This window comes from Mirounga angustirostris, unplaced genomic scaffold (assembly GCF_029215605.1).
Source record: "Mirounga angustirostris isolate CCGP_5_RB_7025 unplaced genomic scaffold, mMirAng1.0.hap1 SCAF_2, whole genome shotgun sequence".
Taxonomy (NCBI): domain Eukaryota; kingdom Metazoa; phylum Chordata; class Mammalia; order Carnivora; family Phocidae; genus Mirounga; species Mirounga angustirostris.
This window is the reverse complement of record NW_026991710.1, coordinates 45,293,409-45,306,188: the sequence shown is the minus strand read 5'-3', so window position 1 is coordinate 45,306,188 and position 12,780 is coordinate 45,293,409. Positions and strand designations below refer to the sequence as shown.

At 40.1% G+C, this 12,780-nt stretch overlaps 1 protein-coding gene across 3 annotated transcripts in view; it reads right to left on the bottom strand.

The window, feature by feature from the left end:
* Positions 1-12,693, bottom strand: part of POLR2B (RNA polymerase II subunit B) — a 47,693-nt gene extending 35,000 nt beyond the window's left edge. The window contains exons 1-4 of one of the 3 annotated variants that reach the window (XM_064584547.1): positions 12,348-12,693; positions 5,625-5,697; positions 3,342-3,566; positions 1,018-1,168 (exon numbers count right to left, since the gene is read on the bottom strand). In XM_064584547.1, the coding sequence (XP_064440617.1) occupies positions 1,018-1,168; positions 3,342-3,566; positions 5,625-5,697; positions 12,348-12,366 (468 nt within the window). In that variant the 5' untranslated portion in view covers positions 12,367-12,693. Of the gene's footprint in view, positions 1-1,017; positions 1,169-3,341; positions 3,571-5,624; positions 5,698-12,347 lie in introns of all 3 variants that reach the window. The other 2 variants (XM_045881085.3, XM_045881086.3) reach the window with 2 other exon arrangements.
* Between the last annotated feature and the right edge of the window lie 87 nt (positions 12,694-12,780).

The following is a 12,780-nucleotide window of genomic DNA, read 5'->3' as shown; positions in this document are numbered from 1 at the left end:
TTCCCTCTGTCTCAAATAAATAAAATCTTTAAAAAAAAAAAAAAAAAAAAGAGCAAAAGTCTATGCAGCATCTCGAACCAGAATGAGAATAGATCAGCCCTTAGGAGATTAGCTACAGAAAAGGACTGAACTTAACTACAAATAAAAAAAAAGACTGAACTGGGGCTCTCCCTGACTCACTTTGTTTTTCAGTTTCTCCATCTCTCTTCTCAAAAACTAGGGACAGCAATTACTTTGGACTATATACTTCTTTACAATCACTCATGTAAAACCAGATTATAAAATTATACCCTTATGATTTTAACAATGCTAAGAACATACACATGTGTAACCAAAGACTGTGAGGAATTTAGAAAAACTAAAATAGCTGGTATGTTTGGGTGATTTTCTTTTATTATCTCTTATATTGTTATAATAATGTATTCCTTACAAAAGATAAGAAGGAGAAAAGTCCTTCAAATACATTTTCTTTCATGATTACTTACTGTGAAAGAAAAAAGGCTTTCTGAAGCAATATGACTATTTGTGGCTTGCTTCTCCTACTAGTTCATCGTATTTCTAAGTCCTCCCTCCCCAACTAAATCCCTACTATCTGAATAAGGATTAGGGTTTTGGATTACTTGCAAAAATGTATCTCTTCATTAGTAAGAATAAATCGGGGGGGGGGGGGGCACCTGGGTGGCTTAGTTGGTTAAGCGACTGCCTTCGGCTGGGGTCATGATCCTGGAGTCCTGGGATCGAGTCCCACATCAGGCTCCCTGCTCGGCGGGGAGTCTGCTTCTCCCTCTGACCCTCCCCCACAATGCTCTCTCTCTCTTTCTCAAATAAATAAATAAAATCTTTAAAAAAAAAAAAAAAAGAAGAAATCAGGAACTGTAAGGTAAAAGATGCTGTAAGTACCCTGCTAAAACACCTATTTTTTTTTCTTTTACCTGTAGGCCAGGTGAGAAAAGGACTGAAGTTCCAAATCAAAACTCTTCTTTCACATATGTTACTTTATTAGAATAACCATCTTACCGGTTCTTCAACTTCTCCGCTAGCATGCTGAGCTTCGGCTTGTAGGTCTATAGGTGGGGCATCTTCCACAATTCTTTGAACAGACATCTGAATAAACTCATCAAAAGAATCCAGCTGTTGTCTGACCAAGCCTTTCTCATCAAAATAGGAACTGGGAAAATATTGCAGTTTATAACCAGTTACAAGTCAGTGATTTTCTAGCATATTTCCTCGTTTTCATTATAATTAAATCCAACAAATAATCAATTGTTAAATACCAACCACTATAAGCCCATCATTATACAGATACTATGAGTTATCCAAAAACAGGGTGAGACCAGGTTTCTTTGTAGAATTTGTTAAGTTTCAGGAAACAAGACTTATGGGTAAAATAATTAAAGCACAACAAAAAAACTATAAGGAAGCACTAATATAAATGTCCTTTATAAGTTTTATCCAATCTCTTTTTCTAAGTTTTATTTATTTAAGTAATCTCTACAGCCCATGTGGGGCTCAAACTCATGACCCCAAGATCAAGAGCTGCATACTCCTCTGACTGAGCCAGCCAGGCGCCCTTCATCCAACCCCTTTGAAACATTTCTTCAAACTAAAGAAAATGTGGATACTGAGTGGCACAGTCAATTAAGCGTCTGACTCTTGGTTTCGGCTCGGGTCATGATCTCAGGGTGATGAGATCGAGCCCCAGGTGGGGCTCTGCAGTCAGCGAGGAGTCTGCTTAAAATTCTCCCTCTGCGCCTCCCCACCATGCTTGCTCTCTCTCTCTCTAAAATAAATAAATCTTAAACTAAAGAAAATGTATAGTCAAAGATAAAAGAACTCTAATTTGAGTAACAGGGAAAATGATGATACCCATGACTAAAATATGGAAGGTATAAAAACTTCAATTTTAGGTTTAGGATTAGTTCTAATTTGTATATGTTAAAGGTGGGATGAGAGTAAGTCATTCAAGTGAAAATACTCATCAAATGACTGATGATAAAAAATGAAGTATGGGTAAGAGATGGGAGTTACCAATAGATACAGAAATCACATAATGAAGCCCTAAAGAAGAATGAAGAATCTAAAAAAAGAGACATACGGTTTACAAGGAACAGATTCTTGTTCACGTGAAGGAAGGGAGAAGAATATATATAATAAAGGTACAAGACAATATAAGTACGAGAGCAATCTCACTCCTCACCACCACCCAGAAACAGTTATATAGCTGGGCTTCAGTGAGACTGGAAGAGCTCTGAGATTTACCACAACCCTAAGGACTGGATTATCTCATCAGCCCTCAGGAAATGTCCCATGAGCACACCCCCATGTCTCAATTCCTTCACCTTGTGACCCTTGCATCTTGTATCTCTGACACTTTCTTAGCTTCCGCTCCCCAACTCCCTTATCCTCACATCAATTTTCTGAGGCAATATGCCAAGCCCAACTAATCACCAGTCTCCCATTTTGGCATCACCAGGTCACTTCACAGGTCACCAGCAGGCCAATTAACTGGCTGGCTTTGCGTCAAGATCTCACCCTGATTCAATTAATCATGGATATCAATATTAGAAGTTAGGTCCTATGGCAGACAACAGAGCACACAATCATCCTTGTATAAGGTACAGCCGGAAGAATGGATAGGGCAATTTCCTTCAGTAGAGACTGTGAGCTAACAGGAAAGAAATTTCTCACAACCATTTGAGTCCACCACTGATATGTAAGAAACACATGGAAAAAGGCACTGTCTGTAATTTAAGTAACAATGGTTTTTATAGACAATTAACAACGAAAAATCTTCAACAAAAAAAAAAATCTTCACAAAACTATGGATAAGTTTCATTCCCCCAGGAAGACTTCCCAAGATCATTAGAACACGGCTTCATTAGAATGTTATCCTTGGGGCGCCTGGTGGCTCAGTTAGTTAAGCGTCCAACTCTTGATTTCAGCTCAAGTCATGATCTCAATGTGTTGGGATGGAGCCCCATGTGGGGCTCCATGCTCAAGCAAGGAGTCTGTTTCTCTCCTTCTCCCTCTGCCCTTCCCCCCACTCACATGTGCAGGCACAAGCACGCGCTCTAATAAATAAATCTTTGGGAAAAAAAAGTTGTTCTTTACATACCTAAACTATATAAATATCTCATATTTATATCTATCTTGATTATTTTACCAGAAGTCATCTTCCTGAAGTCCCTGATAATATTATATAACATCATAGTCACAATGCTTTAGAAAAAAATCACTTTGATGTTAAAAAGTGGAAAAAAAAAAAAAAAGCATCATCTCACAATAGACAAAGCACCTATAGTCAATTAAAATATAAAAATCAAATATTTTGTTTTTCCAACCAGGGCCCGGCAGAATGGCTCCCGCGAAGAAGGGTGGTGAGAAGAAGAAGGGCCGTTCTGCCATCAACGAGGTAGTGACCAGAGAATACACCACCAACATTCACAAGCACATCCATGGAGTGGGTTTCAAGAAGCGTGCCCCTTGGGCACTCAAAGAGATCCGGAATCTTGCCACGAAGGAGACGGGAACTCCAGATGTGTGCACTGACACCAAGCTCAACAAAGCTGTCTAGGCCAAAGGAATAAGGAATGTTCCATACTGTATCTGTGTGCAGTTGTCCAGAAAACGTAATGAGGATGAAGATTCACCAAACAAGCTCTACACACTGGTTACCTATGTACCTGTCACCACTTTAAAAAATCTACAGATAGTTAATGTGGATGAGAACTAATCACTGATTGTCAAATAAGGTATAAAACCGAAAAAAAAAAATCAAATATTTTGTAACCAATGTTAAATAGGGTGACTATTCACAATTGTTTACCTTGAACAACCAATCACATATATTGAAAACAATTCTTTAAGATCAAAATATTCTTTCTCCCTGGATATTGTAGAATAAGGCATACCCACAGAATATCTACCTAGTTAATTTTTCCTAGTAAGATGCCCCTTGGTGTTTAATACTCAAAGATCATAGAAGATACAAATGTCTTAATACGAAGTTTCTTTTTTTCCCCCCAAGATTTTATTTATTTATTTGACAGAGAGAGAGCAAAAAGAGGGAACACAAGCAGGGGGAGTTGGGGGGGGGAGTGGGGGAGGGAGAAGCAGGCTTCCCACAGAGCAGGGAGCTCGATGCGGGGCTCGATCCCAGGACACTGGGATCATGACTGAGCCGAAGGCAGACGCTTAACGACTGAGCCACCCAGGAGCCCCTTAATACGAAGTTTGTATAGCCCATGTTTAGTAGTAAAAATATACATCTACATCTCAAAATCTCAATATATTTTTAATAAAACAAGGTTCAAGAAGGTTCAGTTATACTCCAAATACAACTGGTACAATGTTGGAAGCATATGTTCTTTGAAAAGGAAGAGACTGTCAACCAAGAGGATGTGCATCTTGGAGATGAAGGGGCTCAAAGAGACAGCATTCCGTTACTATATAGACAGCAATTGTCAGTTTGATAAAAGAGCAGAGTTGTAGGGCGCCTGGGTGGCTCAGTTGGTTAAGCGACTGCCTTCGGCTCAGGTCATGATCCTGGAGTCCCGAGATCGAGTCCCACATTGGGCTCCCTGCTCAGCAGGGGGTCTGCTTCTCCCTCTGCCCTCTTCCCTCTCGTGCTCTCTGTCTCTCATTCTCTCTCTCTTAAATAAATAAATAAATAAATAAATAAATAAATAAATAAATAAAAGAGCAGAGTTGTAACATTTTATATCCTAACACAGCAAGATGTTACTTCAATACTTAGAAAGTTATTTTTCTTACCTACATGTAAGGCTTCTGAGTTTTGTTACATTTTAATTAACCCTTAGAATTGGATGGGAATTTCGGCTGAAACACAACCTAAAGTAACTTTATCCATTTAAAATAATAAGAAAACCCAAAAATAAACACCAGTAATGGAAAAAAATGGGCATCACGTGCCTCCTGATAGACTGCAGAGAGAACATCACTGCTGCCAAAAGTAATCATTTGAATCTAATTATGAGGAAACATCAGAAAAACCCAAACTGAGGGGCATTCTAAAAAGCAACTGGCCTGTATTCTTCAAAAATGCCAAGGTCAAAAAAAAAAAAAAAGAGGAAAACTGAGGAACTGTTCTAAATTACAGGAGACAAAAAAATAAGTCATGAAAACTAAATGCAATATGTAATCCTAGGATGGATCCAGGATGAGAAAAAAATGTATTTTGCTATGAACAACATTAGTGGGACAACTGGCAAAATTTGGGTAAGATCTGTAGATTAAATTATTGTATTAATATCAATTTTCTGATTTTGATGACTTATGATTATGTAAAAGAATATTCTTAGGTCTGCAACTTACTCTCAAATGTCTCAGGAAAAAAATATTCAGAGAAAGGGAAAAAAAGGCAAAGAAAGTATGTAAGGTTAACATCTAGGGAACCTGAGTGAAATGTATATATGAATTCTTTGTGTAACTTTACTTAAGTCTGAAATACTTTAAAAGTTCAAGTTAAATACATAAATAGAGAAACCAGTTCTCATGTAGCATATTCATATAAACATCTAATTTTCAAGAACAGAATAAGCAGGAAATCCTTTTATAGGTTATTGTGCCTTTTAAGGCTTACTAAGTTTGGTCTCAAAAGTTACCTGATTACAATCCAGCATGCTTCTTGCCACAAGTCTGGGGTGATTTCATCATCATCTTCATCATATTGCATGTCTGCAAAAACCAAAAATATTGTACCCGTGTGCAATAAAATGCTAGTAGTTAACATCTCGCTATGATTTGAAGTAGCAGAAATATATTTACTCTCTGTTAAATAAAAAGCAATCCTTTTACCCCACTTTTCTAAACTTTCACTTAATTGAATTACTAATATATTACAATATACACAGGTACACATCTATGTATACAAAGGTCTACGTCACATAGGTATTCTCCCAGTATACACTACAAAGGTTTAGTATAAGTTGTGTGAATTTGTTAATATTCCATCTTCTGCAGGAAGTCCATGTAATTCTCATTAATAGCTAACTATAATGATAACTAGGAGCAAGCATGTAGTCTTCTTCAGAGACTGGAGTGAAAGATTAGGGTAAGGAAGTAAAGCCAGAGAAGGGTTCCAATAGCTGGGCAATACCCTAAGGTACAGTGGTTTATTACAGCAACATTTAATACAGGTAAAGGTATGACAGACTGTATTTTCCGAAGATGGCCACAACTATAGCTTCATTTCACATGTTCTTTTATAATGTCATCTTGATATGCCTACCATCAAGATACAGGGGTCTATTTTTCCTCCCCTTAAATCTGGGCGGGTCTCTGACACTGCCATAACTAAAAGAAAGCAGCTGAAGCCACACTACATGACTTAAAAAGCTAGGTAAGAAAAGGCAATGCAATTCCACCTTGTTTACTGAAACATGTGTTTCTGGAACTCTGAGTGGCCATTAGTTAAGTCCTACTACTCTAAGGCTTGTATAGTACAAGGAAGCCCAAATCATATGGAGAGGACACTTACAGATGCTCCCATCAATCCTGGTCCTTGAGTCCTGCTAGGCTAGGTGCCAGACATCTGAGTAATAAACACTCTAGATCTTCAAGGCCCCAGTTGTCAACACCCAAACTTTGAGTCTTTGCATTGAACCACTGACATCACGGAGCAAACAAGTCATTCCTACTATGCTCTATCCAAATTCCTAACCCACCGAATCCATGAGCACATTAATTTTTAAGCAGCCAAATTTTAGGGTAGTTATGTAGCAATAGTAATCTGAACAATAGGGGATTTGAAAAATCAGAGTGCACTGGTCCTCTGCTATTGGTCTCATCATCTTATGTAAAAGAGAAGTGTGCTGTATTTTTGTTTTTATATTCTAACTTATATAGCCTGTAAAACTTAAGAGGTTTCAATTCAAAATTTAATACATGTTCAAAACAAATTATATAATAAATGCTTCTTGAACAAATTGGAATTACTGATTCCTATACATGGCGGGGGGGGGAGTGGTAAGAAAAACAAAGGTATCTAAAATAGCTCAGAGATATCTAGCTTTGATGACAGATTAGAGGTTAATATCACAGCCACATAGAGAAGCAAGAAGGTGGGAAAAAGAGAGAAATGAGGAGGTTAGCTTTAGGTACACTTGTGAATCATTTATCCCTTTAAATACCTGCAGTAAACAACTGGCTATAAATATAAAACTCAAATAAGGGGTCTAAATTACAAAAAGCTAAGAATCATTAACAAGTGGTTGGTAGCATACAGACAGCTTCCATAGAGAAGAAGACTAAAGGCAGGATATTAAGGAATACCTCTATTAGAGTCATGTGAAAAAAAAATGAATCCACGAAGGAGACTCATTTACTCATTCATCCATTCCCATTCATCAAATACTTATTGAATGTATTTACTATATCCCAGGCATTGGAAACACAACCTTCAATAAGATAAAAGATGACTGTATCCTCAGGGAGATTATCACCTACTGGAGGGATACAAACAAGATGAAGTCAATTAAGAGGAAGAACAACGTGAATGGGCAGTCCTAACCAAGACCTGAGGAGGTTAGGGTAGACTTCCCAAAAGCTGAGCTGAGCAGAGACCTTATGTATGAATAAATAGGAGTAAACCAGGCAAAAGGAAAGGGTGAGGATGGGAGGGGTAGAGAAAGTAGTCTTTCAAAAAGAAAAAACAATTTGCACAAAAGACTCCAAAAAATGAAAGCTATTGAAGGAATGAAAGAAGGCTAAAGTAGCTGAAGCATGAAGTGTGAAGTTGGAGTGGTTAAAGAGACTGGTCTTTACCAACAGAGCTTTGAGGAACCACCCTAAGATTTTAACAAGGGTGTGGCTAGATCAGATTTTCATTTCTGAAAGATCACTATGGCCATAGTATGGACAGTGAATGGAAAGGAAAGAAACCTGGAGCACACAAACCAGTTGAGAATCTGGGGAAGTAATCTAGGTAAGAGATGGTAGTGGCCCGAACTAAAAATTGTGGCAGAGGTGACAGACAACTGACCAGATTTGACATATTTAGGAGACAGAATCCTCAGGACTTGGTGGCTTATTAGATGATGGGGGCAGAAGAGAGGAATGAAGAATGATGCCCAGGCTTCTGGCTTCAACAACACAAGGGGGGATACCACTCACTGAGATGGAGAACACAGGACAAAGCAGATTAGGAAGGTGGATGAGTAAAGGAAAATAGCTCAGTCTGGGCAGTGACAAGTTTGAGTAGCTTAGAGCACATCCAAGTGAAGTTGTCCAGTGGCAGTTAGATATGTAAGACATCTGGACTGGAAATATAAATTCGAAGTCATCCACATACAAACAGTACCTGAAGCCGTGGAGAAGAGATGGAATCCTCCAGAAATAATACGAATAGAAGAGAATGAGAAGAAATGTCAGACAGGTAAGAAGAATTACGTGAGAGTTATGTGGCAGAAGGAAGAAGTGAGTTTCCAAGAGGAAGTAATCAACAATGTTGACTACCACAGGGTCTGGATAAGGTTTGAAACATGTCCCTCTGATCTATCAACTGAGAAGTGACTAACATTTTTTTTTTTTAAGATTTTATTTATTTATTTGAGAGAGAGAGAGAGCATGAGAGGAGAGAGGGTCAGAGGGAGAAGCAAACTCCCTGCTGAGCTGGGAGCCTGATGTGGGACTCGATCCTGGGACTCCAGGATCATGACCTGGGCTGAAAGCAGTCGCCTAATCAACTGAGCCACCCAGGCGCCCGAAGTGACTGACATTCTTATTAAGAGCTGTTTTACCTTTCGGCCAGAACTGCATCTTCCAGCAATTCACCAAAATGACCAACACAAAGGGAAAGAGGAGAGGTACCTGCTATATGTTCTCTAGGCCTTTTAGAAAACATGGAGTTGGGCGCCTGGGTGGCTCAGTTGGTTAAGCGACTGCCTTCGGCTCAGGTCATGATCCTGGAGTCCCGGGATCGAGTCCCACATCGGGCTCCCTGCTCAGCGGGGAGTCTGCTTCTCCCTCTGACCCTCCTCCCTCTCATGCTCTCTGTCTCTCATTCTCTCTCTCACAAATAAATAAAATCTTAAAAAAAAAAAATTAAAAAAAAAAAGAAAACATGGAGTTGTTCCTTTAGCCTCATACATGAGAATCTATAAGAAAGGTGATATTGTGGACATCAAGGGAATGGGCACTGTTCAAAAAGGAACACCCCACAAATGTTACCATGGCAAAACTGAAGAGTCTACAATGTTACTCAGCATGCTGTTGGCATTGTTGTAAACAAACAAGTTAAGGGCAAGATTCTTGCCAAGAGAATTAATGTACGCATTGAGCATATTAAACACTCAAAGAGCCAAGATAGCTTCCCGAAGTGTGTGAAGGAAAATGATCAGAAAAAGAAGGAAGCCAAAGAGAAAGGTACTTGGGTTCAACTGAAGCACCAGCATGCCCCACCCAGAGAAGCATACTTGTGAGAACCAATGGAAAGGAGCTGGAACTGCTGGAACCCATTCCCTATGAATTCACTGCATGATAAATGTAAAGAAAATAAAAGACCTCAAGACTGTTAAAAAAAAAAAAAAAAAGAGCTATTTTTATGTAGTGGCTAGAACACAATTAGATTATAATAGGTTGAGGAGAAACTGGAAAATAGGAACTGGAAACAACAAAGAGCCTATTTTTTTTTTTTTTTAAGAAGCTTGGCTGTGGGCGCCTGGGTGGCTCAGTTGGTTAAGCAACTGCCTTCGGCTCAGGTCATGATCCTGGAGTCCCTGGATCGAGTCCCGCATCCGGCTCCCTGCTCGGCAGGGCGTCTGCTTCTCCCTCTGACCCTCCCTCCTCTCATGTGCTCGCTCTCATTCTCTCTCTCTCAAATAAATAAATAAAATCTTAAAAAAAAAAAAGAAGTTTGGCTGTGAATAAAAGGAGAAAGGCTAAATATTGGAAGAAAAAGTAAACAAAGCGTTTAACAACAACAAAGAGTTTGTTTTTTTGAGGACAAGAGATCTAATATTTCACAAAGAAAAAGAAGACTGGTGAAGAGGAATGTCTGAAAAACTGATGAGGGCATATCTAATAAAGCTATCAAAACGGGGCCCTGGGTGGCTCAGTCAGTTAGGCATCTGCCTTCAGCTCAAGTCATGATCTTGGGGTCCTGGGATCGAACCCCGTGTTTGGCTCCCTGCTCAGCGGGGAGTCCACTTCTCCCCCCACAACTCATGCTTGTGCTCTCTCAAATAAATAAATAAAATCTTTAAAAAAAAAAAAGGGGGGGGGTGCCTCGGTGGCTCAGTCGGTTAAGCATCTACGTTCGACTCAGGTCATGATCCCAGGATCCTGGGATCGACCCCAAGTCAGGCTCCCTATTCCGTGGGGAGCCTGCTTCTCCCTCTCCCCCCGACTCGTGCTCTCTGTCGCTATCTCTGTCTCTGCCTCTCAAATACATAAAATCTCAAAAAAAAAGATATCAAAGGACACAGGCAGGAATGGAATGTAGACTCAATGCTGGAGCAGACTTGAAAAGAGAAGTAACTTCAACTCTCTTTCCACAGGATTATTATACATTGCTAATGAGAATATACTGGGGCACCTGGGTGGCTCAGTCAGTTGAATGTCTGCCTTCAGCTCAGGTCATGATGTGGGGTCCTGGGATTGAGCCCCATGTCAAGCTTCCTACTCGCGGGGAGCCTGCTTCTCCCTCCCCTCCCCACTCGTGCTCTATCTCTCAAATAAATAAAATCTTAAAAAAAAAAGAATATAAACTAGTATAATCACTATAAAGGTCACTTGGCACCATCTGCAAAACGTTACACATGTTTATCATTTGAGCTGACAATTCTATAGAAATTTCTCCTACAGACATACCTACACTGGACAAAATGACATGTACAAGATAATTAATAACAGCACTATGTGAACCAGAAAAAGACCGGATATAACCCAAATACCCATCAATAAAACACTACTTAAGGTACACCCATACAAACTAGGTAGGTGTGGAAAAAAAATGAGGTGCTCAAGAAAATCTCCTAAATATAAATACATATATAAAAAAATAAAAGTGCAGAAAAGTGTGTTACCTTTTTTCTGTAAAAGGATGGAAAACAGAATCCCATTTCTATTTGCCTGAATATGCATAAAGCACTCGAGAGAGAACCTAAGAACAGAGGTAACTTATTGTGGAGGAGGCCCACTCTACACAGATGGTGGACAAGAATAAAACCTTATGCTTTAACATTTTAATATATTCTACCTTGTGAGCCATGAGAATATTCTACCCACTCAAAATTTAAGCTAAGAAAACTTTTAATTTTTTTTCTGAGATAGGAGTTAAGAAATCTAACAATACTAACTAATTTCCAAACTCAAGATATGAGACAGAGAAGTTTAAACAGTAGAGTTTACGCCTTTTCTTCTTTTTCTCCATGGAATGGCCTGGGAATAAGGAGAAACGTGAGAGGTGGCCACAAGACTGGGAGTCAGAAAAAAGTGATTTGAAATAGTAGCTATGGAGAATGGAAGACCCAGCATTAAAAATACATGCTATACACTAGACACGACTAAGAATTCTACATGTGAAAGGAAAAAACAAAGACATATTGGCCCTATTCAATAGGATACATAACACCTGAAAACTCTTCCATCTGTGGGGAGACGAAATTTAAAGGTCATCTTTTTTTTTTTTTTTTAAGATTTTATTTATTTGAGAGAGTGAGTGAGAGAAAGAATACAAGCCGGGGAGGGGGGCAGGGGGAGAGGGGCAGAGGGAGAAGTAGACCCCCTGCTAAGCAGGGAGCCCGATGCGGGGCTCGATTCCAGGACCCTGGGATCATGATCTGAGCCGAAGACAGACGCTTAGCCGACTGAGCCACCCAAGCGCCCTAAAGGTCATCTTTTAAGACAATTTAGTTAGACATATGACAGCATGAAGGAACGCCCGACACAGACACTAGATTCTTTGACCCGGCTGTAAAACCTAACACAATGCGTGGCACAGGATAACACTCAACAATTCAACTATTCAATAAATTCACTCTGGCCTTGGGGGAAATCAAGAAAGAAGCCCTTTGCTTCAAAGTCAAAACAACGGAAACTGTCTTACTGCTCCGCACGCCATTTCAATCCGGGAAAGCGGTATCAGACTCAGCCAGGAGCAGAAAGTGGAGAGAACAAGAATCACCTGACTAGGAGCATTAATGCTAAGGTTCCCTGCACCCTCCATCTCTCACAACCCCAGCTTCGTTCCCGGCCTGGGGAATGTTGGGGGCACGACTGGGAACACTTGAGCGGCGAGTAAGGGGGAGGCCGCAAATCCTCAACTGGTTCAGCTCCCCACTCTTCCCTCCTTAGGTCGTCGCGGAGTGTTCTGAGGAGTTACCTACCCTCGTCCGCGTCATACATATTGGCAAACGGTTCCCAAGTTCCTAACTCTTGGAATCAGAGAAAATCGCGCAGCAGCCTACAACACCCGCAGCGTGAAGAGAAGTAATTTCCGTCTCCGGCGTTCCCAGAATGCTCTGCTTCTCAGGCCAAAGGCCACCCACAAAGCAGCCTACGTAAGATCTGCGCCTGCGCAAGTGGGAGGCTACGGTTTGGTGAGAGTTAGAATTGCGCACGCGCAAATCGTAGACCGCCGCCTCCGGTGCTGATAGCGAGGACTGTTCCTCCAGTGAGGGTAGGATCCCGCCAATTAAATGTTTTGTTTTTTTCAATATTGTTGCACAAATAATGACACCTGAAAAAAAACCAGAAAGATTTATTAATAAAAGATTTTAATTGAGGCCGTGGGTATGCGGCATTTGATGGGGTTTTTTG